The sequence below is a fragment of the Stylophora pistillata genome, chromosome 5, assembly GCF_964205215.1.
Source record: "Stylophora pistillata chromosome 5, jaStyPist1.2, whole genome shotgun sequence".
In the NCBI taxonomy this organism is placed as follows: domain Eukaryota; kingdom Metazoa; phylum Cnidaria; class Anthozoa; order Scleractinia; family Pocilloporidae; genus Stylophora; species Stylophora pistillata.
In genome coordinates this window covers 35,507,035-35,534,380 of record NC_142523.1, presented here as the reverse complement: position 1 = coordinate 35,534,380, position 27,346 = coordinate 35,507,035, and the positions used below count along the sequence as shown (strand labels likewise).

Genomic DNA, 27,346 nt, shown 5'->3' with positions numbered 1-27,346 from the left:
GCCATTTCTGAAATCATGATTTTCAGAGCCCATTTGTTCTTACAATTTGTAAATTGTAGCCACACAATTTGGATACTTTGTATATTGCATCGTATTTCTAAGTGTGCTCGAGAAGTCATACTAAAACCTCGTGCTTCGTGTTTCATCAGCGATTCCAAACGCGGAGAAACAATCAGAGCACTCGGGCTGCAGCTTCTTGCTTTCATCCGTTTTTCGGTGTTTGGAACCTCTGATGAAACACGAAGCACGAGTTTAAGGTATAGAAGTTCAAGGTATGTGGGTCAGTTACCTTCAGTTCGTAATTTAGTACGTGTGCCAGGTTTTAGTGCGCACTGGAATGCAATAGAGACCTTAGGCAACCACGACGGCGACGGCAACGAGGACATGGAAGAACAAGAGATCTAATTGGCAAAACAATAGCTCAGCACGTGCATTTTGAAACTTTGTACATTTCTTAGCCGTCCCATGGAAAACAACAACGTGAAATCGCTAAAATTTGCGTCGTCTGCGAGCCGAAACCGCGACGGAAAATATTTTAATTTCCATTTGGAACTCAACGCTACATTTCTACGTCATACTGAAGTTGAGCTGTGGCGCCGTAGGAGACAGTAACCTCATGCAGCTATTTTTGAAATTCTAGCTAAGAGTAGAAATTCATTTTTAAATAGAAGTCTTCCTTGGCGTTGCCGTCCTGACTGCTTAAGGTCCCTAATATTCCGTGGACGTCGCACAAACCTCAAGTTACATTATCTCACAACTTCAAACAGCTTGATTCAGGGCATATCAGGTAAACTGTGTTGAGTCATTTCCTCTGAGGTAAACAGGCGTCCTTCAATGAATTTTGAACTCCTGTTTCATTTATCTTGTAAGCATGCAGGAATTTTTGCGTGATGGTTAGGTCCAATGCATGATTGAGCTTTGAGTCACAGGATGTGACAACCGCCTCCCGGTTAGCTCAATGGATAGAGCGCTGGACTGTAGTGCGGGAGGTCGAGGGTTCGAGCCCCGGCCGGACCAGCACTCAAAGTCTTAAAATAATTGAGAAGAATTTGCTACCTTTCTATAACATTAAGAAATGGTTAGATATTCTAGTCTTCTCGGATAGGGACGAATAAATGGAGGTCCCGTCTCCTGCAGGGTTGGGGCAGGAGACGTTAATTTCCCACACACGAGATTACTGTGTGATGGATGTCCTCCCCTGGGGTGGGATGGGTGGGTTAGGACAGCAGGTCCACATCAGCTATTACAGCTGCCAATTAAGTAACCTGCTTAAACAAATAAATGAACTTCAACTTCAACAACAACAACAACATGTGACATAGCTTGGTATGTGTTATGTTCTTGTAGCCTGTTTACAATAATTTGAACTCGTGGCCCCACTGCTCAGTTCTGTTAAAATTACCTTTGATTATAAGTAACTCACTTCTATATTATTCAGATCATCATTTTGACCGAGCTGTTGATTTCTGAGCAATTTCCGTTCAAATCAAATTTTTCACGAACTATTGGTGACTAAAATTTTTTGTAGTAATAAGAAGTATATTTTTGTACAGCATTTTTGTTACACAAAACTGTAGCTGTAGTTATTACCTTTTGTGTAAAATAAATAAAGCGAAGGTGCTCTTCCGTATTTATTTTGCTTGCCACTTTCTTATTCTATTTGTAATGTTGCTGGTTAAATGAATGATACCTATTCTGTTACCATCTTTAATGCAAGACCACGGCTACTTGCCATATAAATATCTCTTTCCCTTGAAACTTGGACAATAAATCTCGGACTCATGGGTTAAAGTTATATTTGTGGATAATGCTCGTTACAGTCGACTTTAAAACAGTCTGCGTCAAATATTTGAATAAAACTAAATGGAAATTTAACAATGGACATTCAGCTTGTTGGCACTTCTTGTCCACTGTTTCACGTCCTTTGTTGGGCTGATAATTCTCTCGGTATCGTGTTACCTAACCGCGTATTGCTGATTGCGTAACTTCCCTTGTCTCATTGTTTTACGTCAAAAATCAGTATGAGATCGTCGTAATTCGCATTGCAAAGTAGTTCATGTTTGTATTCGGAGAGCCGAACAGATCTTGTAATTTTTAATTTCTTTTCTCATATCTTTATTTCAAATTTTGCTTGTTCCTCGATTCTTGGTTGGGTTTTTCGAGTGCTGTTACATTCCCTTTTTAATCCATTTGTTTTCTAAAATGTACGCATGTAAGTCTGTTCAAGGAGTCCTGTTTACAATTTGTTTCAGAAAATTGAACAAAACTTACTGCCTCAAGAAAATTTACCCTTAAGTCATCCAATTTAGTTTCGAAGATATGTTAGGATGTAGTATGTTGGTAAATGTCGGCTTCAATCAAAGTGTTAAAAACGTCAATATAACTTACTAATGAAAAAAAGAATTGGGATCATTTAAAAAAAAATTAATTGTTTTTCTAAGTCGAAAAAATTAACAATGCAGTACTTTCTTTCATAGACTGTTATCTAAAAATTGTACTTTAATATGTCAGTTGTTTGTCGTTTTTTGTGAATTAAGGTGTTTCATTTGGTTTTTGTTTTGTTTAATAACGGCTGTATCCGGCGTTTTATAAGTGAGATCTTTTTACGTAACACCATTTACATCACTGACAACTTTGACATTTACCAGTTTAATATATATTTTTTTCATGTTTATACAGCTGATTATACAAGCAAAAGAAAGAACTTCCGATCGACTACTTTTAAAATTTTAAGATACTAAGCTCTGGTTTTATTTTTTTTTCTATCTCTTTATGCTCGTACTATGTGTATCTCAGTTGAGAGGTATTTCTTGCAAATTTGATGTTGAATAAGCTGGATATTTCTGGCTGGGAAAACGAGTTTGAAGAGATGTTTACCAACACTCTTACACCATTGTTGACTATAACCTCTCTTAAAATCTTTTCGCGACTTGAAGTGGAATAAAATGAGCTCTACTAGTAGGGCACCCCCCTTTCTGCAAAATGAATATAAAAAAAAAGAAGAGAAAGGCAAATGTATCAAAAATGGATACAACATATAGTGAAGAATACACTTCCTTAGCATGTTTTTTCCCTACAAATTAAATCGTCACGTCCTTAAACTTTTGGAAGTTCATGTTTGATCTCCTCAGTTCAAATATCATTTTTTAATAAAACAAGAATTGTTAATGAAAGTCCTGATGTTGAGAATATTGTGTCCTTAAAAACAGCGTCAAACGGCCAGAACACAACCTTTTCATGTTTTTTTGACAGCATCGAAAGTACACAAAAAGAAATTTCGCGTGATTGGATCGTGCAAACAAAGGCAGTTACTCGATATAAAGCTGTTCAGATCCCAAAGGCACTGCAAAAGGTTTTCAAGATGAGGCTGGCGGTGTTGTTTTTGGCGTCCGTCGCTATGGCTTACGGCGAACCAGTCGTTGAGGAACAAGACCCTTCTATAGAGGATGAAGGACAGCAAGAAATGGAGAAACGGCATCACTCAAATTATCATTATTTGGCGGTAAGGGGGTCTGGTCTAAATGAAAGACTAGCTAGTGTTAGAGAAAGACATTCACAGGCGTAGAAGTGTTTTGTTACTAATGTTTGCAGTATTCCCTTCTTTCAATTCCCTTGAAGACAAATGGATCAGCAAAATTTTCTCGTGTGAAACGTGAAATGTGAAACGAGCTCAGTAAGCTGTGATTTGTGATAATCGTCATCTGTGGAATAATAAACCGGTGTTTAACACTTAGCATACTAAGTGAACACATATGTGCAGATAATACCGTTAGTATTTTTGATACTTGTTTCTTGTTGAACTTAAGACACAACAATATTTAAGTGTGTAAATTGTGTCGGCTAGTTGATCTGATACCTACTGCAACCTAAAACACCCACAATGATTCCTGATTTTCATTGCAGTGAACCGTTCGTATGGCAACAAATCCCAAAGTCCAGCATTTTGCTCCAAGAGCAACACCAAAAACATGTCAATCTTAAGATAAAAGTTTGCTAAAAAAATCTAAAGTTTGCGTTCAAATCACACCTCAGGGCCAGATCTCGGAGTTTGGCAAGACAATTCCTTCTCACTTTATCTGCCAGCCCTTCTTTCTCCACTTGATGAATGCCAGTGTCGCGAACACAACCGTTGCCTTGTTCATACCCGAAAAGAGTTCTAGGTAATTCCGAAAAGGAAACTCCTATCCTTTCAATTTCAAAGAATTATTAGAATCGTGTCGGGCCATCCAGTCCTACCAGCAAAATATCGCATCGATTGAAATTTTTACCGGTCAAAACTTGGCCACATAGCCTTGGTAGGTCCTGTATGGCGTCAGATAGGGGACAAAATCGATCATCACATTTCGTGTCGTCGGAACATCTTGATCCTGTGGAAAATTGCTCTTCGCGTCGTCGAGTTCCACTCTTCGTGTCGTCGTGTTTTCGTTTCGTCGTAATTTCGTATAGTCGTAAGACTTAAAGCTCTTAAGTCGTCGTGTTTTTGTTTAGTCGTGTTCTTCATTTCGTCGACGACGGTATCTCTAGGTTTGCGGTAACCCAACATTTTCCGCCAACTTTATTCACAGGGGCCCACACAAGCGGCGTGTCTGGTCGTTTGTTCGAAATATAAAGAAATGTATGGGAGAATATTGAAGAGTCGTAATATCGTAAACTTATATCAACGAATGTCCATGTCAACCCATTGACACTTACGTGTAACACGTGCCTGCGAAGAGTCAAAATTTTGGAAAAACCAAGAAGGCAAACACAATGCGCAGTAAATTTTTAAAAATCATCTTTTCCGAAAAACAAGCTCCAGTGAAAGAAGACTACTTAAAGAACTTATTTCCGGCGAAAAAAGCAATAGGTGCATATTACGTTTTAACTAAAAAACCAAGATGAAAGATAAAAATCGCTAAATATTTTCGCATGTGTGAAAATGGCATGTGGATCATATTTCAAACAGGAATATGCAAATTTGTCCGTGAGTGAGGAGATCTCAATGGAAGCAAGGCTAAAATGGCCAAGAAATATTTCGGGACGTCAGATTTATTCACAGCAGTTTTTATTTGCTGTTATAAGCGAAAAACGTACGAATTTCGAAGCAACTTCAGAATACCCGTCCACACGAATTTCTTACGTGTACAAAGCCCACGTGGTAAAATTCATCATGCTTAGATCGTTGTTTACTTGCCTTCATGGCCAGAAATTGCCCAGCGTTATGTTGAAAATTCTGAAAAAACTTCGATTTGAGGCAAAATATTCTATTAAGAAATACTTTTTGAACACATTGTTACTCGAAAATAATATTTATTGGACCATCGAATCGTCAAATTGTCGTTAGGCCCTGCTTGAAGTCCGAAAGTTCGGTTTTCACTTTACGTTCATATTCGCATCGCCTTTGAGACTCGTGGTGTCGTTGACTCAAGAGCTTATTCTGTCACCTTTAAGACCTTGATATCCATTATTTTCCAAGCAGAGTATTCTAAAGCATTGTTACTTTACATTCTTAGTTCCACAAGTTCTAACTCGATCGCAAATGAACGAGTAATCCGACCTGAAAATTTTGAGGGTCGGCCGCGCGGACGCCATATTTTCAAATTTGATCATTTAGTGAAGACGAATAGAGTAATGACCCTCTAGTACCCCCTAAGGCGAACAAAATATATGCGCAAATGACGGATTCTGATTGGCTTATTGATCTCCAAACCATAGAGAAAGTTTAAGGACAAAACTCCACTTAATAGGGGAGGTAAGGGGGAAAGCGTTCTCGCGCGAGGCAATCGCGAGGCTCGGGCGGTTACGGACGGTTCAGGTGTCAATGTGACTTAAGGCTCAAAATAAATGTAAACCTACCTCACTTGCTGTGTATTGTCGTTTCTGTGGTTCTAAATGGCGAATTTGAGCGATTTGGTAGATTTTGCGTTGAATGTTACTTTACTGTATAACTTAAACGCAAAATCTACCATAGACATAGACATTTCTTGATATAAGTTTACGATATTACGACTCTTCAATATTCTCCCATATATTTCTTTATGTTTCGAACAAACGACCAGACACGCCGCTTGTGTGGGCCCCTGTGAATAAAATTGGCGGAAAATGTTGGGTTACCGCAAACCTGGAGATACCGTCGTCGACAAAATGAATAACACGACTAAACAAAAACACGACGACATAAGAGCTTTAAGTCTTACGACTATACGATATTACGACGAAACGAAAACACGACGACACAAGGAGTGGAACTCGACGACGCCATCATGTCCTGGAAGCCATCCACAGATGGGCCCGAGAGACAACTTCACTTGTGAACTCGCCAAGCTTGCAGTAAAGCATCGTTGGAGGTCCAGTCTACATGAAACCATCTCTCACCTCTGTTTTCCTTCAGAGGCTTCCTTCTACCCACATTCCAGCTTAATGATGCCGTCGTGAAGGCTTCTGTAGAGGGAAAATGGCACGGAAAACACTTATAAACGGCCAGAAAAGCGAGAAACCGAATCGATTTGAACGCATCCAAACACAAACTGTTGATCTAGGCCATGTGACCCCAGGGTCTGAGCCCATGGTGTCTCAAAACCGCAAATATTGTAACGAATGATCCATGTAAGGACCAACAAAGTGAGGTTATGTTTGTACCGCCAAATTTCAAGTGAAAAAATATGGTCTTTTTCGTATACAAAGTCCACCGTTAACTTCGAATTTGCTTTCCATTTCCTTTTTTTAATGTTGAGATATAAAATAGCAAAATATAGGTAAATAGATTGAGCACTTACAGTAATTCTTCGAAGCTTCATTCTGGTTCCCGAAAGTTTTATGAGAAAGTTTTACCAATATGTCCATCTGCCATTAAGCCCCACCTACACGAAAAAGATGTAGTACGTACTTCACTAACGAAGTTTTTAATCAATTTTATTTCCCAACAATAACAATATCAATTTAGCACATATCTCTGCGTGCTCTAGAGAAAATGGAATGTGTTAGTTATGTTTGAAAACACTGTCAGATGAAGTAGGGGCTCGTGCCCACCAAAACTACCTTTAAGTTAAAAAACTTTTACGGGCGTTATTAAGTTATTAAAAACTTTTTTTCACGAAAAAGATATAGTACGCACTTCACTAACGAAGTTTTTAATCAATTTTATTTCCCAACAATAACAATATCAATTTAGCACATATCTCTGCGTGCTCTAGAGAAAATGGAATGTGTTAGTTATGTTTGAAAACTCTGTCAGATGAGGTAGGGGCTCGTGCCCACCAAAACTACCTTTAAGTTATCAAAAACTTTTATCGAACGAATCAGCCGGTAAATTTCTTGGTAAGCAACTGTGGTACGCTGATATACCGCGAACAAACTCCTAAATCAGTTCAAAGTTAAATAGGGTTTGGAAAAGTCAAACAAATTTTTTTCAATATCCGCAACTTTGAATCTCACAGCTTAACATGACAATAGATAAAAAGTAAGGGGTACTATCTTAAAGGTTGGACTATGTTTGCCTTAAATTTTTCGGTTTACTCAGTTTTATCTGAGCATATTTAAAAATCGTGAATTTCTTTTAATTCTTAGAAGTTTTATTCGAAAAAAGTGAAATGATCAAGAAACAAACAAACAAAAAAATAAATAAAACAAAACAACCAGAGGATAAAGAGAACCGAGTCAAAAGAAACCAAAGACAACAAAATAAAAACGAAATAAAATTAGAAAAAAAAAAAAAAACCCACAAAAACGAACCAAAGAATTGTCCCACCGAAGTTTAAATTTTCTGGCGCTGTTTGAAAATAATGAATTACTGTTATTTACATGGTTCTTTATTAGATTCTATCGAGTTACAATAGCTGAGAAATAAATTTTTATGAGGGTCGCGATAAGCTGAAATTAACGTAGCTCTTAATAGTATTAAGGGGCAATGTCATGACTTCGACAACTCTTTTTACTGCCGGGAGGTTTAACAGAAGAGTGAAATTAAACAAGACCGCGAATTCTTCCCTCTGTACGTTTTTAATCGAAAAATATGTCAGTCAATTGGAGAAACTAAATACAAAAAACAAAATAAATTAGTGTGAAATTTGACTGAAAATAAAGCACTGAACTGACTAGTGAAGTTCGCCCGGGAAAATTTATTGATTTCAGCCACACTACTCAACAGACACTGATATAGTGAACCATTAGGTTTATTTTGCATGTTTCGGCCGAGCACCAGCGTACAATAATGAAGAAACCCATATAGAAGTCTGTTGCATTCTCGGTGATCGTTACCAAAGCACACGACAAAAAGACATACCGAGAGCTTAGCAACCACTAACAAACATCGTGGTTAGAACGGCGACCAGAAAAAACCTGCCATAAAAAACCCCGTAGGGAAAAAGAGACAGGAAATCTGGGTAGGAACCAGGCCCAAGCTCACGTAACCTTCCTACTAGGCTATATGCATACTTACAAAAAAACAATTAATAAATAAACTTAGCGATAGCTGAGAAGGTGACGGCCTAGAATGATTGCCCACGTGCAATCACAAGCTTTAATACTCGTATCACTATACCCATAATGCATCTATACTCAAGGGCCCAGGCCCTTGTCCTGTTGCTCTCGTGCCGCAGAAATATTTAATTTCCGGCTTATTCGTTGGCATTCAAACGCCAGAAATTCCATTTATTCAATATTGCTTTCTGACATCGCCCACAAAAGAACTTGCCACGTGGGACGCTGAAAAGAATCAACAAAGTTGTGAGCTAAATATTGACAACTCTTAGCCCACTACTTGTCAACTTGAAATTTACTTGATAAAAATTTTTATAATATTCTTATGAGCCCCCACCGCCCCTTCACTGGCACCTTAATCGGCAGTTAATTTTCCATATTTTCTCCTTTACGTTCTACTGGCGACCACTGATCCCCTCCGTCCCCTTGAAAACTGTGTAGGGTCCCCTAAGATCCTCTGCATCTCTCCTCCTCCCCCCCGTCAGGGCGATAAATAATGACTGGTCTCTAAGTGTAAGACACCAAGTCGTGTTGTACAACTCTAGTTTAAGGGAGCCGTCTTGTCAGATTTTGCAAATGTAATGAATAACTTTAAAGAAACAAAACTCTTTAACAATCTTGTAGAAAACATTGAAATTTTGCTCCGGGCATCCCTTTAGAAAGATCTATCCAAAAAATTGAAATCGAGATGAAATGATTCAACCGTAGTTAATTTTTAACTTCAGAACTTCATATCATAAACTGGGGGTTGCAGTCTGCCCTCCGTACTTTTTTTCTATAGAATTCATAGCAAATGGTTGAAACTTCTCAGGCACAACTACCATGGATTAAACTGTGATCATATGGAGCGGATTCGGGATAGGGTCTTTGGTGCTACTATGGCAACCGAACAGTTCCATATAAGGATGTTGATCTAATTTCTCCTCAATTTTAACTATATCCAATTTTGCTCCATAGGATCACAGCTTACATCAAAAGGATAGCCTGTGTCAGATTTCACAAAAATTGGTCTTAAAATGAAGTAAAAAAATGGTGGGGGCAGATGGCAACTACCACGAAAAGGCAGTTTTTAGAAAACTGCTGTTAAAGTTGACACAAAGAAAAACTCCTTTAATTAATGCAATGTCAATTGAAGGTGATTATAGCATCATTCAGCACCAAAATATCACTCTCCAACAATTTTGAAACAAAAAGAAAAGAAAATTAACTATTTTGAGTCAGTTTTACACTCCTGGGGGCTAAAATTAAAGGCTCCAGCCTCATATGTTGTGCCCTCTTTGTTAAGTCTCATGTTCTCATCCCTTTTCCTTGCTTGGCTCCTAGCAAGTCTGTAATTTTTGTGTTTTCCCTGAATTCAATTCTCTGCCTGTGACACACTTTCTCTGCACAAACTTATTGTAGTGCTGGATAATTTTGTTTACCAGTAAAAAGTATCATTTCAAGCACTAAAACTGCATAAATAGCTGTTCCATTACCTGGTGAGTTTTCCTTATCTAAAAACGTTTGTAGCGGCATTGCTATTGCCTCACTTAACTTTTGGTCACTAAGAGTTACTAGCATCCCATTTCTTCCTACGATATCATCCCTGAATCAAACGAATGACGGAATAAAGGAAATAATCACCAACTAAAGAGGTTCTCTATTAGACGACTGCGAACATATAAACATCATATATTATAACCGAGGATTACCAAGTGAAGATGAGAGTTGCTTTTGCAGTAATGAACACTACTTAAGCAGAAGTGACAAGGAAACCAGAAAAAGAAAACTCAGGCTTGTTCGGGAGATGACTGACCAAGAACCTTTGCGATACCGATGCAGCGCTCTGCAAAGTGAGCTTACAAGCCAACTTAGAGCTGGTCATTTTGTTGGTTCATAATATACCGGTCTAGTGATGAATGAACGACTGTAAATATATAAACATCAGATATTTGAATTGCAGATTATAAAACCTCTTGATCGTTAAACAGTTTTTCCTTGTAAGTACCTAGAGAAATGTATAGAGAACAGTGTGGAGAATATGCATACTGACGTTTGTTTTTAACAGAGAGGATGTTACTACCATAAGCATTGCCCATATGGTTATAACCGCTACAACCGCCGCTGTTGTCGATCTTAGGTACGCAGATGCACTCACCAATCGCACTGTTCTAGAAAGCAATGCTGCGCGAAGCATTGCTCGTCACACTCGTATGGATCCTGTAAGAGCCTCAAGCGACCGGGAGGTCGGTGTCCATGGAAAAAGGTGAGCTAGACTTGGACATAACTCGTCTTTACCAGAGACTCTTTTGATGTCCGTGAAAATGTGACCCAATTCGAAGGCGCTTTAAACGGAAAAGTATGCCTTTGAGTAAAATTGGTCATTAGTATATGATAAAATAGCGTTAAAGGCACTCCTGATTGGCTGCTCAAACTTGTGATTTACCTACAGGCAACGCGCGTATTATCCCCCACCCATCTCGCTGAATAGTTGTGACTATTTTTCAAAGGAGAATGAAAGAAGAGAGAGTTGTGTTCCTAGTCGAAGCCTTTGGATATCCGATTTTTACTAGAGTACACCAACAATGGCCTCCATTTGGCTCAGAAATGTGCCTGTATATTGCCTGCGGCCATTATCTGTTCCGAGACGCGAACCGTTGGGTATTCCGTGGGCGTAGCTAGAGGAAAACTGCGAACTTCGAGGAAACGATAATGTCCAAGAACAGATAAACGAGCATATTTTCGCGCAAAATAGAGGTTATTGTGTGTATTGTCTTTTAAATATTTTGCTACGCATTTGAAAAAAATGTTTACGAACAGCTTAGTGATTGTTGTGTGAGATGCTTTCTTTTAAGTGTTTTCTGGTACGACTTAATGGACAAACAAATGTTTCCCTTCTGTAACAATCATAAAATGCTCTCTCATCTTGAGAGACTTGTTTCAGTGGACTTAACGTTTGAAAATTGGAGAATATCACTTTAGTGATATCCTGGAATATTCTCAGTTTCAGCTGGGAATATTCGGTTTCGTCGCCTTTGGACCAATCGCGCTCGAGTAAAGAGTTTTGATGAATTATAATTATCGGTAGACCGTGCGCAGCTCTACTGTTTCCTTGAAATTCAAAGTATTTTGGTTTTAATTTTCACAGCCTGATGGTTACAACTGTGGCTGTGTACAAGGATACTATTGTAAGAGATATGGTTGGAATAACTATTGGGGAAAGTGCGTGAAAAAGCCCAGGACTTGTTCGAGTGACTGTAGCTGCAGGAAATCAGAGTGCTGTTCTGGTCGTCGATGCAAACTACGCAGAAAGGAGGGAGACTGCTGTCCTCGCAGAGGGGTAATCAATTTGTTTTTTCTTAATCATAGTACAAATTTTTCTTTTTTTTTTTAAATAAGAATTTACTTTTTTTAGCCTGCTTTGGTCAAGATTTTTTCTTTCCCTACCCCACCTCTTTCCCTAAAATTTGAATTCCGATTCTAAACCATTTTTACTGAACAGTTTGTTGTTGTGTTGACTGTTACAGTCCTATTTTGCGAAGGGTTCTACAATGCCGCAATATCTCTTAATTCTACCTATTAATTAATTAATATTAATATTAATTATTAATATTATTAATATATTAATATTATTATTATTTACTTAATTCTTCTATTCTTAATTCTTGTTTATTTAAAATTTTGTTTCAGATTTTTGTTTTTGTTTCAGTCTCTGACCTTAAAGAGTTGCGTTGAAAATTTACTATGTAAATCAGAATATAAATTATAATAACAATAATAACTTCGCGTGGGTAATGGTTTTTCCTCTCGTACATTTATAAATTAATTGACACGGAACACATCTGTTAAATTCGGTTCTCTGGGATCAGACTTATATCAGACCCAAAACTAACTTTGATAACAAAAACGACCTACATACAAAAATTTCGAATGCAACTGCTAGTTCGAATTGATAGAATTTCAAAAACGTGCATCGAAATTATCCTTATGAAAGTATATTAAAATAATAAAATCTTTGAATAATAAATAATGATAATAACAATGATGATAATAATGATAATAATAATAATAATAATAATAATAATAATAATAATAATAATAATTGGGATATGTCAAAATTCACCTAAGTTGTTCACAGTTAGCCGTAACCGGACCATCCCATGCTGATGTTCAAATGAAGGACTAACAATTGAAAATTAGGCGTACTAATCAATGACGGTTGCATATACAAAGGATAGGATAAAAAATGTTAAGACTGATCGAATATTATGAATCCGTTTTATATTAGCACAAACCTTCACTTTATTTTATCTTGAGATATCTCTTTTCCTATACTAGTAAAAGGATCTAAATACGAATCGCTGAGTAATTTTTTTTAATAGCACAGCCATGAATCACTTGACTGAACTATGAAGCTGACGTTACAAATGCACTTTTAACAAAATAGTTGTTAACTTATAGTTTTTACTTCGCTTTATGTGACATTTAGGCTGATATCTACAACTGTGGCTGCATCGAGGGACTTGAATGCCGAGAAGCTGGTGTGGGAAATTACTGGGGTAGATGCGTAAAGGTTCTGCCACCAACCGAGGAGCCTGGATCTGGGGTCGGGGCATAACCTCGTTATCATGCTCTCTTACTGCTTGACTGTGTCGCCGATACATTTCAAATTCGCTTACTTGGCAACATTGGTGTGATATCAATTGTTTTGAACAACAAGGGATAATAAAACGTGACAAATAAAACCTTGTCTACAGTGCGGTCCAGCAGTAAGTCTTGTCTTCTAGTCGTCCAAAGGCGCGTTTTAAAACTTGGCGAGATAATGATGTCAAATACACTCGCCAATTGTGAGAGAGCCATGACCCATTTGAACTTACCCAACGGGAAACAAATTATATAAATGGTAAAAGGGCAAATCGGTCTTCAATCATTTGACAGTTCGATTTTAGACAGCATTAAAGGACCCCAATTTTTTGATACCAGTCAATCAAATCAAGAAAAACTTCTGTGCGAAAAAATACAATAAAAAAGTTGGATTCACACAGAATGATAGCTTTGGTTTGCTGATTTCACTTTCATCAAATATCTTTGACATGATGCAAATGCTTGCAAAAAGAAAAGAAAAATGTTTATTGAAATCACATGTAAAGTTCTATATATTCTACAATCCACCCTATAATCCACGCCATTCCTAATTTTTTAAAAGCGTCATTAACATCTTTCGGGATCGGAGATCATTTTCGGCTTAAATTGGTGAGCATTCGTGGTCCCGGGGTCATTTGCAGAGTTTAAGAGATCTTATCAATACCTCTTTCTTGCTTAGAGCGCTTATCAAAAGATTTGTTAATTTTTTCCCTTTTTTTTTTCCATTGAGTAAAAGTCGTTTGTAAAGATGGATTTAAAACAGTGGATTCATGATCTCTATTTTCATTTCCTTTTATCTACGCAATCAGTTGATGAAGTGAAAACGAAAATGTCATTAATTTCGTAAGACCTTTGCTTATCCTAAAGGTAAACGTGAAATAATTCTAAGTTGATGTGCACATTAGTAGCAACTGCAAATAACACAAGGGAGGGTTTTGTAAGATCATTCTTTGTTTGAATTTCGAGCTTACTCTCCACCATCTTTCCACCATGACTGAATCCAAGACCGTGTTTTGTCCTACAATATGAAGAAATCGTGTCAGATATCACTTTTTCTTATGACTACCAATAACACGTAGCTTACCTTATACAAACGACTTTTATATCCGGGCTAACTATGGCCAATTTTTTAAAATCTGAGGCTTCCAGTCAGGTGATTTCGTGTTCATTCACTGATTTTGGCCAGATAAATAAATAAATAGCTATCAGTATTGTTTATGAAACTCAAAACGATTGGAAAGCTACAATTTTTAGTCGTTGCGCCGTCCTTGTTCGTAAAACGTAACGTCAACCTCAGTAAATACGAAATCTGTAAGTGGCCTTCTCTAGCTTCGGACTATAGATTACGTGTTAGGTTTTTGAGTTACAAGCGTCCAGCATTTGTCAAGCTAGAATCAGCTCCTTCGAAATGTACAGTTCCTGAGAGAATGAGCAAAGACGGTAAATTTTTAGCTCGTTGATGGCGTTAAGAGTGAGATAAAAATTTTCTTTCATGATTGTTTTCGAACGAATCAGAAACTCAGTGTTATAAACTGTGTCAAACAGTTAATCAAATATGCTTTCCAAGCACGTTCCCTTTGATTAAATATACATTCCTAAAACTAAAGATAGGCGCCAAAATCGTTGAACATGCTTAAGGTACCGATTTCTGTGCCCCAGACGCGCCTCAAACAAACTTCACATATACGAAAGATAATTTGAAAGCTTAGAACCCTACAGCAACTTTGAGCTACGAACAGACCTCACAAACGCTTGTTCAGCGCTCAGTGGTTCACAATAGATAGAGGTGAGCAACGTGGCAAAAACAGAGCGTATAAGTGGGGTGCTTTTCATCCCATTTTCACAGAAGACAAAAGACCCGGTCGGTATCTTACTTACCCCTTGGAGAAATGAGTTTTCTTTTGAGATTTTTAATCGGCTAGCAGCTTTCTCTGCGGCTATTCACGGCGAGGCCAAAATAGAGGAGGATAGCAGACTCATTAAGCGTGCTTATGCAAGTATACAATTGTACTTGAGAACAAAGAAAAATTTACATAGTTCAATTCTTGATTATAAAAAATCGCGGCGGCATTTAAGGGCATTAGAGTAACTCAAACGAAATCTTCACGGTGGCGCGTTTTTTTCTCAAAAACACTTCGTAACATCCAAATCCCCATATTTGCTGATGGCTTTAAGAACTTGAATGATCCCAAATTAGTTTTTCAAATTCCGAAGTGAAAGAGGTATAAGAACTGTTCTAAGTTGAGCGATATCAAGTCTTTCTCTTGGTCAAGTATCGTTTTTAATTAGAGGTGGATTAAATGTCACATTCTATGTGATCCAGACACAACGGTTTTGTTTGAACACTGTGGAACTTTATTTGGACTAGGTAGGTTTACTTGAGAGCATATCTATTCCCAGGAGGTTCATTCTTTCAATTACACACCAACCGATAGGTCTGTGATGAAAACGATTCTGTTTGCACGCGTCTCCAAAGATTTTGAATCCGGGATCTAAAATGATAAAGTTTAGGCTCTCCGTAGCAAATTTTTGAGGGGGGCCTCAAGGCGAACGCATAAGCATCAGTCAATACGGAAAGGGGATAGCGGCATACTTAACAGGACAAGTTTTTTTTTAAAAAAAAGTAGTGGGGGGGTATACCCCCCTAACTTCTCCCTCTGCGCTGTCCTTGAGTTTTGTATCTGAATACTTTAGACCCCAGAACAGTTGGTAGTGTATACGACTTTTTTTTTTGGAATTCTTGAAGAATTTGTAGCCTTTTACAGTTGCTCAAATTTTTTCCCACGTATTTTACCTTACATAACGAGACACTCTGAATCTTCTTAATGATAACAAGAGAGGAAACTTAATCTTCTCTTGCTGATAGGAAAACCTAAATCCATCATTTTGGGCGTCTTCAAACCCTACATCATTATCTCGGGTGCCTTTTGGGATGAATACAAACTTAGACAAATTTAGACACTCTTTATGGCATAGAGACTATTTCAATGGACATTCGAACTGAAAAATCTGTTTCAGAACCGTTTTAACCGTATCTATCGATGCCTGCAAACAGTAGAGACTTTGAATAGCCCTGTAGCGTTAAATACTGATTCTACCAATGCACGCAATCGACATTACTTACACAATCCTATAAAATTTCATTAATTTACCCGCACCAGTTAAAAAAAAAAGGTAAAAAGTACATTCCAAAGCAATTTGTCACTCTTCGACAAAAGCACGCCATAATTTCGCGTAAATTATCATTGGCAGATACCATATGGCAATTATTACTGTCACGATGGATTCTACTGCCACAGTGGTAACTGCTGGCTCATCCGCTCCTTCCGTGCTCACGATCATTGTCCCTCGGACCAATACTGCGACATCCACCTGAGGGTCTGCATGAAAGGTATCAGGAAGTGCTATGCTGATCACCAATGTGGGTACGGGAACATCTGCAAGTGGGGTATCTGTAAGAGGCGCGAGTGCAGGAAACATAAAGACTGTCCTGGTAACCAGGCCTGCCATTATCCGGGCATCTACATAGACTACGAATCTTACTGCTACGAGGGATATCTAGGATATTGCAAGGATGGATATGTTTGTGTTGCAAGTGAGTTTACGCATAGGAGTGTGATGTCATGTTGATAATTAGGGACCAGTCATTCTTAATCGCCTAGGGGTGAGAGTGGATTGCAGGAGAATTTTGGTGAATCATGTGGTTTTCAGGGGAAATGGAGAGGGAATCAGTTGTCACTAACGGTGTAGAAAGAGGGGAAGGGGGAAGGACTGTTGAACAATGACTGCCAATGGGTGGCAAACTTAACAACATTACAGAGCCCAAACTCCTCTAGCCCCCCACCCACCCACCCCCCAAGCGAAAAATAATGAACAGTCCCTTACAAATTAAAGACAAAGTTTTGGTTTGCGAATAAGAAGATTATGTCGTATAGAATTAGCAGAGTCTCTCAGAAAAAAAAATGGCCTGATTCGCATCGCTTAATATATTTTTCTCCTATAAAATCACCAAATATATTTACAACAGTTTGATAAAAACCCTAAAAATGGAAGCTAAGAAAAACACACCTCGTCTACGTTTACTTCTCGAGCTTTTCGATAATAATAAAGATGATAATAATAATGATAATAAAGATGATTATAGTGATAACAATGATAACAGCAATCCTATTAATAAGATCCAAACAAATGGCAGCCTCTGAACTTTGAATATCTAGGTTTACATTAGTAAAATCCAATTTGGGCCTTCTAATTGTTGTGGATTCTCTAAGGCAGATTAGGGCCGATCTTAATAGTGCAAACGAAAATGTCCATCACCTAATTGTGGCTGCCCTATCTTTCTAGCCCTTAATGGTTATTAGGGGCAGTCTGTACTCTCTATAGAGTTTAAAATTGTTGTAATTCACTCGAAGCTGTTGGGTACAGATAAAGCTGCTGACGCTGCGGTTGTTGTCGCAATACTTAAAGATCAATTATTTACACTGATGTTTTTCGTATATGTTCGTTCAATATCAGGGCATTTTCTTAAGGGTGAAGCTATCAATATCGAACTCTGCGTGTTTTCTTTTGGTCCACAAGAGGAATTCTCTCTCAAAGATGAGTGGAAATTTAAGGAGGATACTGATTATCGGCTTGCTACAGCAATAGGAGCTGGAGCATTCGGAAAATGCTACGTTGGCGCTGTTCAAAGGGTTAATACTGAGGAAGAGAGGGTATTCTATGTCAAAAAGGTAAGACCAATGTCCATAGCAACGTAATTTCCGTGAAATGAAACTCAGTTAATGTAAGGGTGATTATTGGCTGGTTGCTGAAGAAAAGAATAACTCTTGACACAAGTTGTTTTAGAAGAGAGCTTAGCTCTTATTACTTCCTATGCTCTAGAATAATGTCGTCCAGGCCCCGGTTGTTCAAAGGATGGATAAATTTATCCACCGGATAAGCTTATCCGGTGGATAAAAAGGCTATCCACTGGATAGTTATCCGGCGGATAAAAAGTTGTTGCAGAAAGCACGGATAGCGAGACGTATAACTATCCGATGGATAACTCGCTATCCAAGCAGTTGCTATGGTTACAGCCCAGGCGTTGCGTGATCTGTTCGCTCGCGCGTGCTAGTGGCGAGACAACATGGCAGAAAATGTTGCTCCTTCCCCGGCAAAGCGCGCTAGAAAACCCAATTTTCCTCCACACTTTGTAATAAAAACAAAACGCGAATATGGGAGGAAATAACCGAGAAAGTCAATGCCCTCGGAGTTTCCAAAAGAACTGTTGTGGAGGTAAAAGAAAAGTGGAGAGGAATGGTGAGTGGAGCAAAAAGAGAGCACAACAAATGTACCACGGCTGTAAAGAAGACCGGGGGTGGAAAGAAACCGGCTTCTCCAAAGGCTACCACAGCCAAAATTATCGAGCTCTTCGAAACGGATCCGTCTTTCAGCGGCATTTTGGGCGGTATCGATTCAGGTAAGCCACTAATGTTTACAAGTTGGTTGACTTACGATGATACTTACCACAATGTGCTGATTGTTTCTGCAGTTCTTTGTTTAAACATGACGCAGGGTAGCAGGTGATTTTTCTTCTTTTGGGAAGTTTACAATCCCTGTAATTCGTCTACGTTTCTAAAATTCAGCGGACCCTTGTTGAATTGAATCGATCGAGAAAAGCTAAGCTGCTCTTGTATCGTGGCCGAAAAGTACTTCTAGACTTGCACTTTAAACGTTTCACACATTCGGGCCCATTTTTCGTAATTTTTTTCCATTTTGATTGTGAAGTGAACAAACGCTACCTTAATCATCGATATTACAGAGCGTTTTTTTTCAGAACGGTTTCCTTGGCAGTCCGCAATGTATTTAGAGATGACCTACTTGTCTGAAATTCTCCTTTTTAAAGGTTCTCGACAGCTGATAATTGTTGTCATTGAAATTAATTCCTTTTATTATAATAAATATATTGTTTAATTTAATAGGAGTGTTAACTCAAATTTTCTAGAGTAATTTTCAAGGAATGCGTACCAATTTATGGTCAGAACTTACACCATATAGGAATCAAAGGTTTAATACATTTTGTACAAATTCTATGCAGCACAAGTTTCAGACTTATCAACAGTGGATACAGGGGTTCTTGGAATAGAAAGTGAACTTCACCCTGTTGCTTTACACTGCGTACTTCCAGACACCTGTGAATCCACAGACCCCAGTGAACTGTCACAGCTAGATTGCCCCAGTATGAATTCTGATACAGTTCCATCAGTACCATTGGAGGAGCCAGCAATACTTGCCAAGCCACACTCAAGAAAAAAGGTCACCATTGATGACATCAATGAAATGCACCTTGAAGTCCTTAAAAAGGAAAATGTAAAACTTGACCTAGAAATTGAAAATCTAAAACTAAAGAAGAAAGAAATAATGTTAAGGATTCTAGAGCTTGAGTCTCGAAGTAGGTCCGAAAATAATTTATGAATCAATCTTTATACAATCGAACTGAAATGGCTTTGATTGTGACTCATGTAACTGGTTATTTATGGATTGTTACTGTCAGCTCCCTATATTTTCAATCCACTGATAAACCGTTTCCCCAGAAATGTACACAGGCTTTAATCACATTGGTTTTAATTTGGTTTCCTTCTAGTACTAATGCATCAATCTGTTGGAAGTTTCAACATCCCTCCCTTTAAAAATTTGAGATTGGTTTGTTCAAATTCTGCCCCTGCCCCTCCTCCCTCCCCCTCCTTGGGCAAAAAAATTTGTTCAAATTCCCCAACCAACTGTTTGTAAAAGCCAAAATCAGCCAACATGACTTTGTGCACCTCGACCAAGTTTTTTAAATCTAGACCTATACCTTTTCTTCTAGAGCCATTTTCGGTTACAGAAGTGAATTATTTTTTGCCATAAACTCTGCTTTAGTTAAAGATATAACACTTGTATTTCACTGAAAAAACTTAACAATTCTAGTTCAAATTACCAACCCCAGCCAGGCACAGATGATGGTTGAATGCCCATGGTTCCCCAGCCTGGGGGAAGGGGTGGTTGGGTGGAATCCAATACATCAAATTAATTGGCCCATAATTTTATGATTCAAATTTTTTTCTTTTCAATTTTCAATTCTCAAATGAGTTTGAATTTGTTTCCTGTTATAATGCTCTCAAATGAAGGGAAATGAAGAAAAAAAAAAAAAAACAGTTCTACCAATTTAAAACCAAAAAAAAATAAACTAACTGTACATGCATGTGTTTATTGGTAAAATAGAAACTGCAGATATAAAGCAAAGACAAATGCATCATGTAACTAATATTTACATCTCTATGATGTAAAACTAATTATTCAATGGAGTTTATTATTACATGTAAATATATTTTTTCAAGAATTAGTTACACCGAAGCAATTTTGAGCATTTCTTGGATTTAACCACAATTTATATTTTTTCATATCAAAAGAAAATTTAATTTTACATGAGACCCATCATTTAATTTAGAAAACAGAGGGCATTTTAATAACAATTAATTTACACTATGAAGTTCAAAGTTCATTGATCATTTCATGTGATTAAATAATGCTTGAAGCAGCAATTTTAATTTTCCATTGCACTTTTTCTGTAGTCATACAAATAACAAAATCTTCATTTATATATTGAGAATTGCAGTTGAAACCAACCAATGACTTGAAAATCACTTCCTCACTTTAAATTCAATAAATTACAGAGTGAATAAAGAGGCAATGAATAAAAGACAAAAGGCTGCTTGCCAATAACAATTTGTGGGCTTATTCATTTTGTCAAAGTAATGTTGAAAAAGTAGAGAAGCCCCTATCTATTGGCTAAAAAGACTTGTTCTTAATATGGTAACATGATTCCATTCAGTTTAAGCTGGATGATTGACCTTTTATTGCCTTAAGATGCCATTTACAAGATCAAAATGACGACAATTAGAAGTGGTAATATGACCAAGAGAGTCCAATGCAGTCGAGTCCCATTTTTAAATCATGAGTTTGATTACAGACTGAATTGGATATCGACAGAAAGTCCTGTTACCAATTAATCAAAACTATGACAAAATTTGAGAAAGAAACTGGACATTGGTTGTATGTTTTCATTATAAAAACAACAGTACACTTGGCAAAAGGCCCAACAGCAGTAAGTGCCCTTAATGCAATTTACCCATTTACACAAGCATGACATGTTAAGTGTCCCTTAAACTGTCCTATAACAAGCATGATGCATACACTGCACTACAAGTGGTCATACAAGACTCATGATAAACAATCACATTCAAGAATTTTGCTAAGTTTTAATTAAGGAACTTGTGAGAAATAGATAATCAGAGATCACAATACAAATTTTCATGCAAACATTTAAGCCAGAACTGGGTGTGATGAGCATAAAAAAGGTGAATGATCTAATTTGAAAGTAGAATATACAGACTGTATTAGGTGTTCCTAGAAGAAAGCCAAACTTCACTTTATCCCAATGTTGAACATAAAGATCGTCAAAACATAAATTCTTAACTGGTTAAGACTTTTTCCAGGAAAAAGGAAAACAAACTATGAAAACCATTGAGTAAGAAAAAATATTAATATTTCCTTTTCCTCCAACATCTCTTGGAACATGGGGGTAAATAAGGAAAAATGTTTAAAGCATGCCTTTCCATTTTAAAGGAATGTCCAATCCATGAAAAACATTTATCTTTGAAAGCAGCCAGCAAGAATGACCAGAAGGTGTTACTGATCATGAAATTAGAGACTTTCAAAAGATACACATTGGACTATCACAAAAAGAGTAATGCGAGTTTAACTATTTCTCACAAGAGTATACAATTGATTCCAAAAACACTGACTTCTAAGAAGCATAAGCAGTGAACAATGACACCCAAGGCTTTATTGTTACACATGTAAACAATAACCACAGTTAGTTGTACATGGCATATAGCAGCCATCCACACTTTCCTGAAAGGAAAATATTGTGGTCATCAAAGATTTCCATGAACAATGAAATAAATTTACAGTACATATCAACATTTTTGCAATCAAATGTACGTTTGAGCTTGAACCCACTGTGTAGAACTTAAAAAAAAGTGTTAGCAATGTGCTCCCTAACAGCATTACCAGTTTCACGGCCATGATACTGACTGTGAAGGTCAGGAGCACACCCTTCATCATCCATTTCACCGTCCTCTGGATCTGGCTCCCTTAAACTTACAGCAAGGTTGTGTAAAATACAACAAGCTACAATTATTGAGCACACCCTGTGAGGAGCCATCCTTACTTCGGAGTGCAGCACATGAAATCTCCTTTTTAACACCCCAAAAGTTCGCTCGATGGTACATCGCGTTATTTTGTGAGCTCTGTTGAAACGTTCTTCCTGTGGTGTTTTGGGGCTGAGATAGGGAGTCATGAGGAATGGGGCACATGCAAATCCACTATCTCCAAGTAGTACACCATCTGCCAGACCAGTCCCTTCCAGATCACGCCCTATGGCTGACGTTCGAAAAATGTGGCTATCATGTGTAGAGCCAGGCCATCTAGCCACAACATTTGTAAACATTTCTACAAAATTAAATTAGATTCAATGCAACACAAATGGTTTTTACGTCCAACACAACATTCCCAGTGAAAAAAAAATTAGCAATTTATAGTGCAAGTGTACGTTTGCCTAGTCTTAAACTGTATTCCCGTAAAAGTTTCGTAATGTGAGCATACACACAGACCCTAAATTTGGAGCTGTAATCGTAAAGTTTTTGTAAATTCATTTTGTCAAAACGAAGTGTTCGAAACTGGATTGCCGCTTGCATTTAAACCACAGTTTATAACCAACATCAATTAACTACAACCTATCCCTTTTCTAGAAATGGTAGATTCCAAGAGATTTCTTGACATGTATCTTTGAGTAACAGCAAATTACATGTTATTAAACAATGCTACTTAGGGAGAGAATGCTCTGTAAAATTATGTTATGTTTCAGCACTCAATCCAACACAATCCACTGAAAAATGTCCATGTTGGAAAACACATCAAGTGATCACCGATGAATATTTTCCTTGCGGTCGTGTCACCATTCGAAGGCTCAACACTTGTTAGCAAACAAGATCGATTACAGTTGAGAGTTCCAGAATGGAAAGGGAGATCTCACGGTTCGAAAACTCAATTATTTCAATCAATTCATTCAGTTCGTTTCGTCGTAAATTGTGTACATGCGTGAATCTTGGGATCACATGATTGATCACATGCGTTACTCAAGCCAATCACTCGCACATTCCTTCTTACGTGACAGAAAAGCGTTACAATTTTAAAGCGAAATTCTTCGGCTTTCATGCTCATATTTGGGACAAATTAATACCTGAAATACACATGAGATAGTAAGCATAGTAAAGCTTGGGTTAAACGGAATGTTACCCTTTGCTATACAAATAATGAGAGCAACACAAACTTGCTTACCTCGATGGTCGCAGATTGCCTGGACATTGATTGAATGAAATCCTTTCCGGTTCACGAAGTCCGGCTCGTTTTCGTGAGGGCCTTTATTCTGACATGAGTACCGTCGATGCACCCGATAGCACAGGGAAAACCACCTACTCTGAATAAACCTTGCTTTATTTCGTCTCGTTCTGCACGAGTGCACGGAAATTTTATGAAGTCGCCTAACTTTGCAGTCAAGGCTTTTGTCACCCGGCGAACTATCCGGCTGACAGTCGACTTGTCAAATCCCTGAAAAGTGTCACCTACTACTTGAAGAAACGAACCCGAAGCTAAGAATCTGAGGGTGATAAGGACTCGCATTATAGCAGGAACAACACGGTTGCGATTTGTTTGGGGAGTGATATCGTCTGCAACAAGGCCAACGATGTACTGTATCGCCTCTCGTCCAAAACGATACTTGGATCTCAATTAAGCGTCTGTATATGTTTCAAACGGATCGAGTTGGCGGCGATAAATTCTCCTTTTTCTTCGATGTTGATTGTCGGGAAGGTTACAGCGAAGAAGATGTAACTGTCGAGCAGCCATTTTATTTGTGTTTATCCGGTGGATAAAATTTATACTACCTACCTAATCATGGATAAATTTATCTCCTGGATAGCGAGTGGATAGCGCTATCCATGCTTTCAACAACCGATATGACGCCATGGATAAAATTTATCCGCTGGATAGCGATTTATCCAGCGGATAAGAAGTTATCCATGCTTTGAACAACCGGGGCCAGCAGTTGTCTAAGTAAGTCCCTGAAATCAGTGCGTTTAAGGGTAAAGTAAATCCCAATGTACTCTTTATTGGTTATCTTGTCTATTCCACTGATATTTTGTATTTATCTATTCATTTGCAAGTGTGAATATAAAATGAATGAACTCTTAGTCCTAAGTCTTGCAAGGAAGAGCAAAATTGCTGAAATCGTCGAGTTTTATGGAGCTACAGTCAAAGGCAAAAATGTTCGCATTTTTATGGAGTATATGGCAGGTAAACAAAAACTAACTAGTCAAGCTTTCTCTCGCGTATCGTAGTAGTTAACAAGTTTTATATTTATAAGACAGTAGAAATTCGAGAGAGTCTGAGTGAGTCAGCCGCTGCCAGACCAGATCATTATTCCAGTATTACATAGCCAATTTAAAAAACCCTTACTCTGAGGTTCTCGGTGAATAAAAGCAACCACAGCTCTGGATTGCTTTTACTGATACAGAAGTTGCCTTCCAAGAAATACGCAGTGAATTCTACATACATGTTAACTATTTGTCATTTCCATTTGCGTCGGTCTTGGGCACTGGCCATTGCAATTAAATCTATGCGAAATTATTAATAGAATGAATGATTTAAAAACTATTTTGAAGTATAATCGTGACAGCAGAGGCAGACCGCACTTTTAGTCCTTTAATATTTAAGAAGAACGTCATTATGGCGTTGTTTTCGAATTGCTCACCCTTTTCTACAATTCAACTTCTGCTTCTTAATAGGCGGAACCATTGCTGAGCTGATTAAAGAGGAGGAAATTCCGGAAAAGGATAGTCTTCGTTTCTTAGAGGTTGTCCTTAAAGCTCTATAGTTCTTACATTGCAAGGGGATCGTACATAGAGACATTAAAGGTAATGCACAGACTATTTTCCTTTTCAATGTTTTTCATCTTCATATATTTGTTATCATTTTTTAAAGCTTGTAAATGTATCTTAATGAGGCTCTCACTTATAACTAGAGGTAAGAGAAGAGTGTCTAGTGGTTGCGCAGGGACTCTGTCCCACCATACCTCAAGCACTTCCTCCCTTATTCTTTCCCACACTCTTCATTTTTCAGTAACAAAAAAAGGCAGATGTGCACTAACGTTAAGGTTTTCCTTGCAGGAGATAACGTTCTTTTAGATTTGGGAGATGATGGCTTTCTTTCTGCCAAGTTAGCAGACTTTGGATCTGCAGAAAGTACAGCAATGGTAAGCTTGCCCGACAAGAAAAGTAGGCCACTCAAGGACTGAAACACCATCGAAAGGAAACCTAATGGTGAACAAGAGAGATCAATGCAATCTATGCTACGCCATCCACACCACAAAATACACCAAAATAATTTTTTTGGCTGTATTGTTGAGCGAATTGTACAACAGTATGAAAAAAAAGCAAGTTTCGAAATGACAAAGGTTCACGTTAACAGGGCACTAGTTATTATTTATCCTCTGAGGAGAGATAAGAGGAAGGGGAGGAACGGTTGTGGATGTTGATTGTGTCGATAAAAATTTGCCTAATCTCCCCTCAAGGTCCTGTAATTCTCTCATAATCTCTCTCATTGGCAGTGAATGGCAGTCGATTTTCTTTAGTCCCCACCCAGTTTATTTTCTGTCACTGACGACTGATCACTCCTCCCTTCCACCTGAAAACTATGTGATCCTCCCAAAATTCTACGACCTCTTCCCCCCTCCTCGACGATAAATAGTGACTGTTTCCTAAAGTCTTCCTTCTGCCAAACAGGAGCGCGAAGTTAGACCCTCATTCGATATTTGGAAGACCGGCTGTCTGTCTGTGGGGTAAGTGTCTGCTAATTCGCTTCAATTTGCTCTGACGAAGTGCTAACGCTCGAAACGTCAGCTTTAAAAACTCCTTCGAGAGGCCAGTTTACACTGTCAACTCAATTTATCGTCTAACTGAAAACAGTCTCGCCCTATTGACAAAATGGAACGGATGCCGTAATTTTGTAGGAAAGAGCTCTTCAAAGACAGAACTCGTGTAACCCAGTGGAAGACTTACCTTCACAAGCCATGGACATAACTAAGCAACTTCTACGACTTTTGTTTGGACTGGATGGCAGTATCCCTACAGCTGCTGCAGTCTTAATATATTCAGAAGCTTTTCCTGTGGCAGAATTGCTAAAGCGCCTTCGTAAGGAATCATAAGGTCTGGAAAGCTCCGCTTAACCTTGGATTTCTTTTTATTTTATTTTACAATACGCCATGTCTTCCAATACTAGCACAAACCATAATGCTAACGTTTCTTACAAGACTTGTGGTGATTCCCTTTTCCATTCTTATTATTCGAAATACAAAATTGTAATATAAATGTTGCAATCTAAATATTAATACAATTGATTAATAACACTAAATTTTCAATGCAAAGTTACAGAAAACAAACAAAAGGTTTGGCTAACAACAGAAACAGCCATGCAATTACTGTTGCAAGCAAAGCAACAAACAAACAGTCAAATACAAAACTCTACCAAAAAAAGAAGGAAACGAAAAAACTTAAGCTGGAGCTGAAAATTTTGAGTCCATTGCTTCTCTAAGGTTCCTATATCATTATTTTTGTATTCCTGTGTTTAATTATTTACCTTAACCTTCAATTTGAAACTCTCAAAGTGGACTTACACATTTTTTGCTGCAATCCCAAAAAATATTTTTTAAAACTCTCTCTTACTTTTCTTCCAGAATCAGTTCCCGGTAATTCGAAAACAAACCCAAGAAAAATATAATAAAAATATTTATGGATAACTTGTCGAATAATGGTTCTAGGTGGAAGATGTTTACGGAGTGTATGGAAATTTTCACAAAATATTGATGAATGTAATTTGTACAATAACAACAGGCACATTTTTGTGCACGTTACTCTCGGTTGTAAAATACATAAAGCCAAGACACTTTTCTATATTTATTATTCTTGACATTTTCTCATTATATTAATATCGTTGCTTGTTAACTCAATTGTTTCTGTTTTGTTACTCCTTACTATTATATAGATTCTGATGAAATTCCCAGGATTTTTCGTTTTACTTAAAAAGTCATATCTTTATCGCGCGCGGTAAAGATACCATTTTTATCTTCTGA

General features: G+C 37.8%; 2 protein-coding genes and 1 pseudogene across 3 annotated transcripts; all 3 read left to right on the top strand.

Moving 5' to 3' along the window:
* Nucleotides 1-3,335: 3,335 nt before the first annotated feature.
* On the top strand, nucleotides 3,336-13,197 carry LOC111332466 (uncharacterized). Its single transcript, XM_022937805.2, has 4 exons — nucleotides 3,336-3,502; nucleotides 10,577-10,702; nucleotides 11,585-11,776; nucleotides 12,926-13,197. Exons 1-4 carry the CDS (start codon nucleotides 3,362-3,364, stop codon nucleotides 13,052-13,054), a joined length of 588 nt encoding a protein of 195 aa, XP_022793540.2. The 5' UTR covers nucleotides 3,336-3,361; the 3' UTR covers nucleotides 13,055-13,197.
* Nucleotides 13,198-16,654: 3,457 nt separating this feature from the next.
* Nucleotides 16,655-26,661, top strand: LOC148731664 (serine/threonine-protein kinase pak-1-like; annotated as a pseudogene). The gene is made up of 7 exons (XR_016001989.1): nucleotides 16,655-16,675; nucleotides 17,493-17,810; nucleotides 24,384-24,513; nucleotides 25,005-25,133; nucleotides 25,386-25,471; nucleotides 26,001-26,051; nucleotides 26,228-26,661. The product of XR_016001989.1 is annotated as a serine/threonine-protein kinase pak-1-like (transcript).
* Nucleotides 17,978-20,823, top strand: LOC148731665 (uncharacterized). The gene is made up of 2 exons (XM_088760592.1): nucleotides 17,978-18,538; nucleotides 19,157-20,823. Exons 1-2 carry the CDS (start codon nucleotides 18,376-18,378, stop codon nucleotides 19,531-19,533), a joined length of 540 nt encoding a protein of 179 aa, XP_088616718.1. The 5' UTR covers nucleotides 17,978-18,375; the 3' UTR covers nucleotides 19,534-20,823.
* Nucleotides 26,662-27,346: the final 685 nt, after the last annotated feature.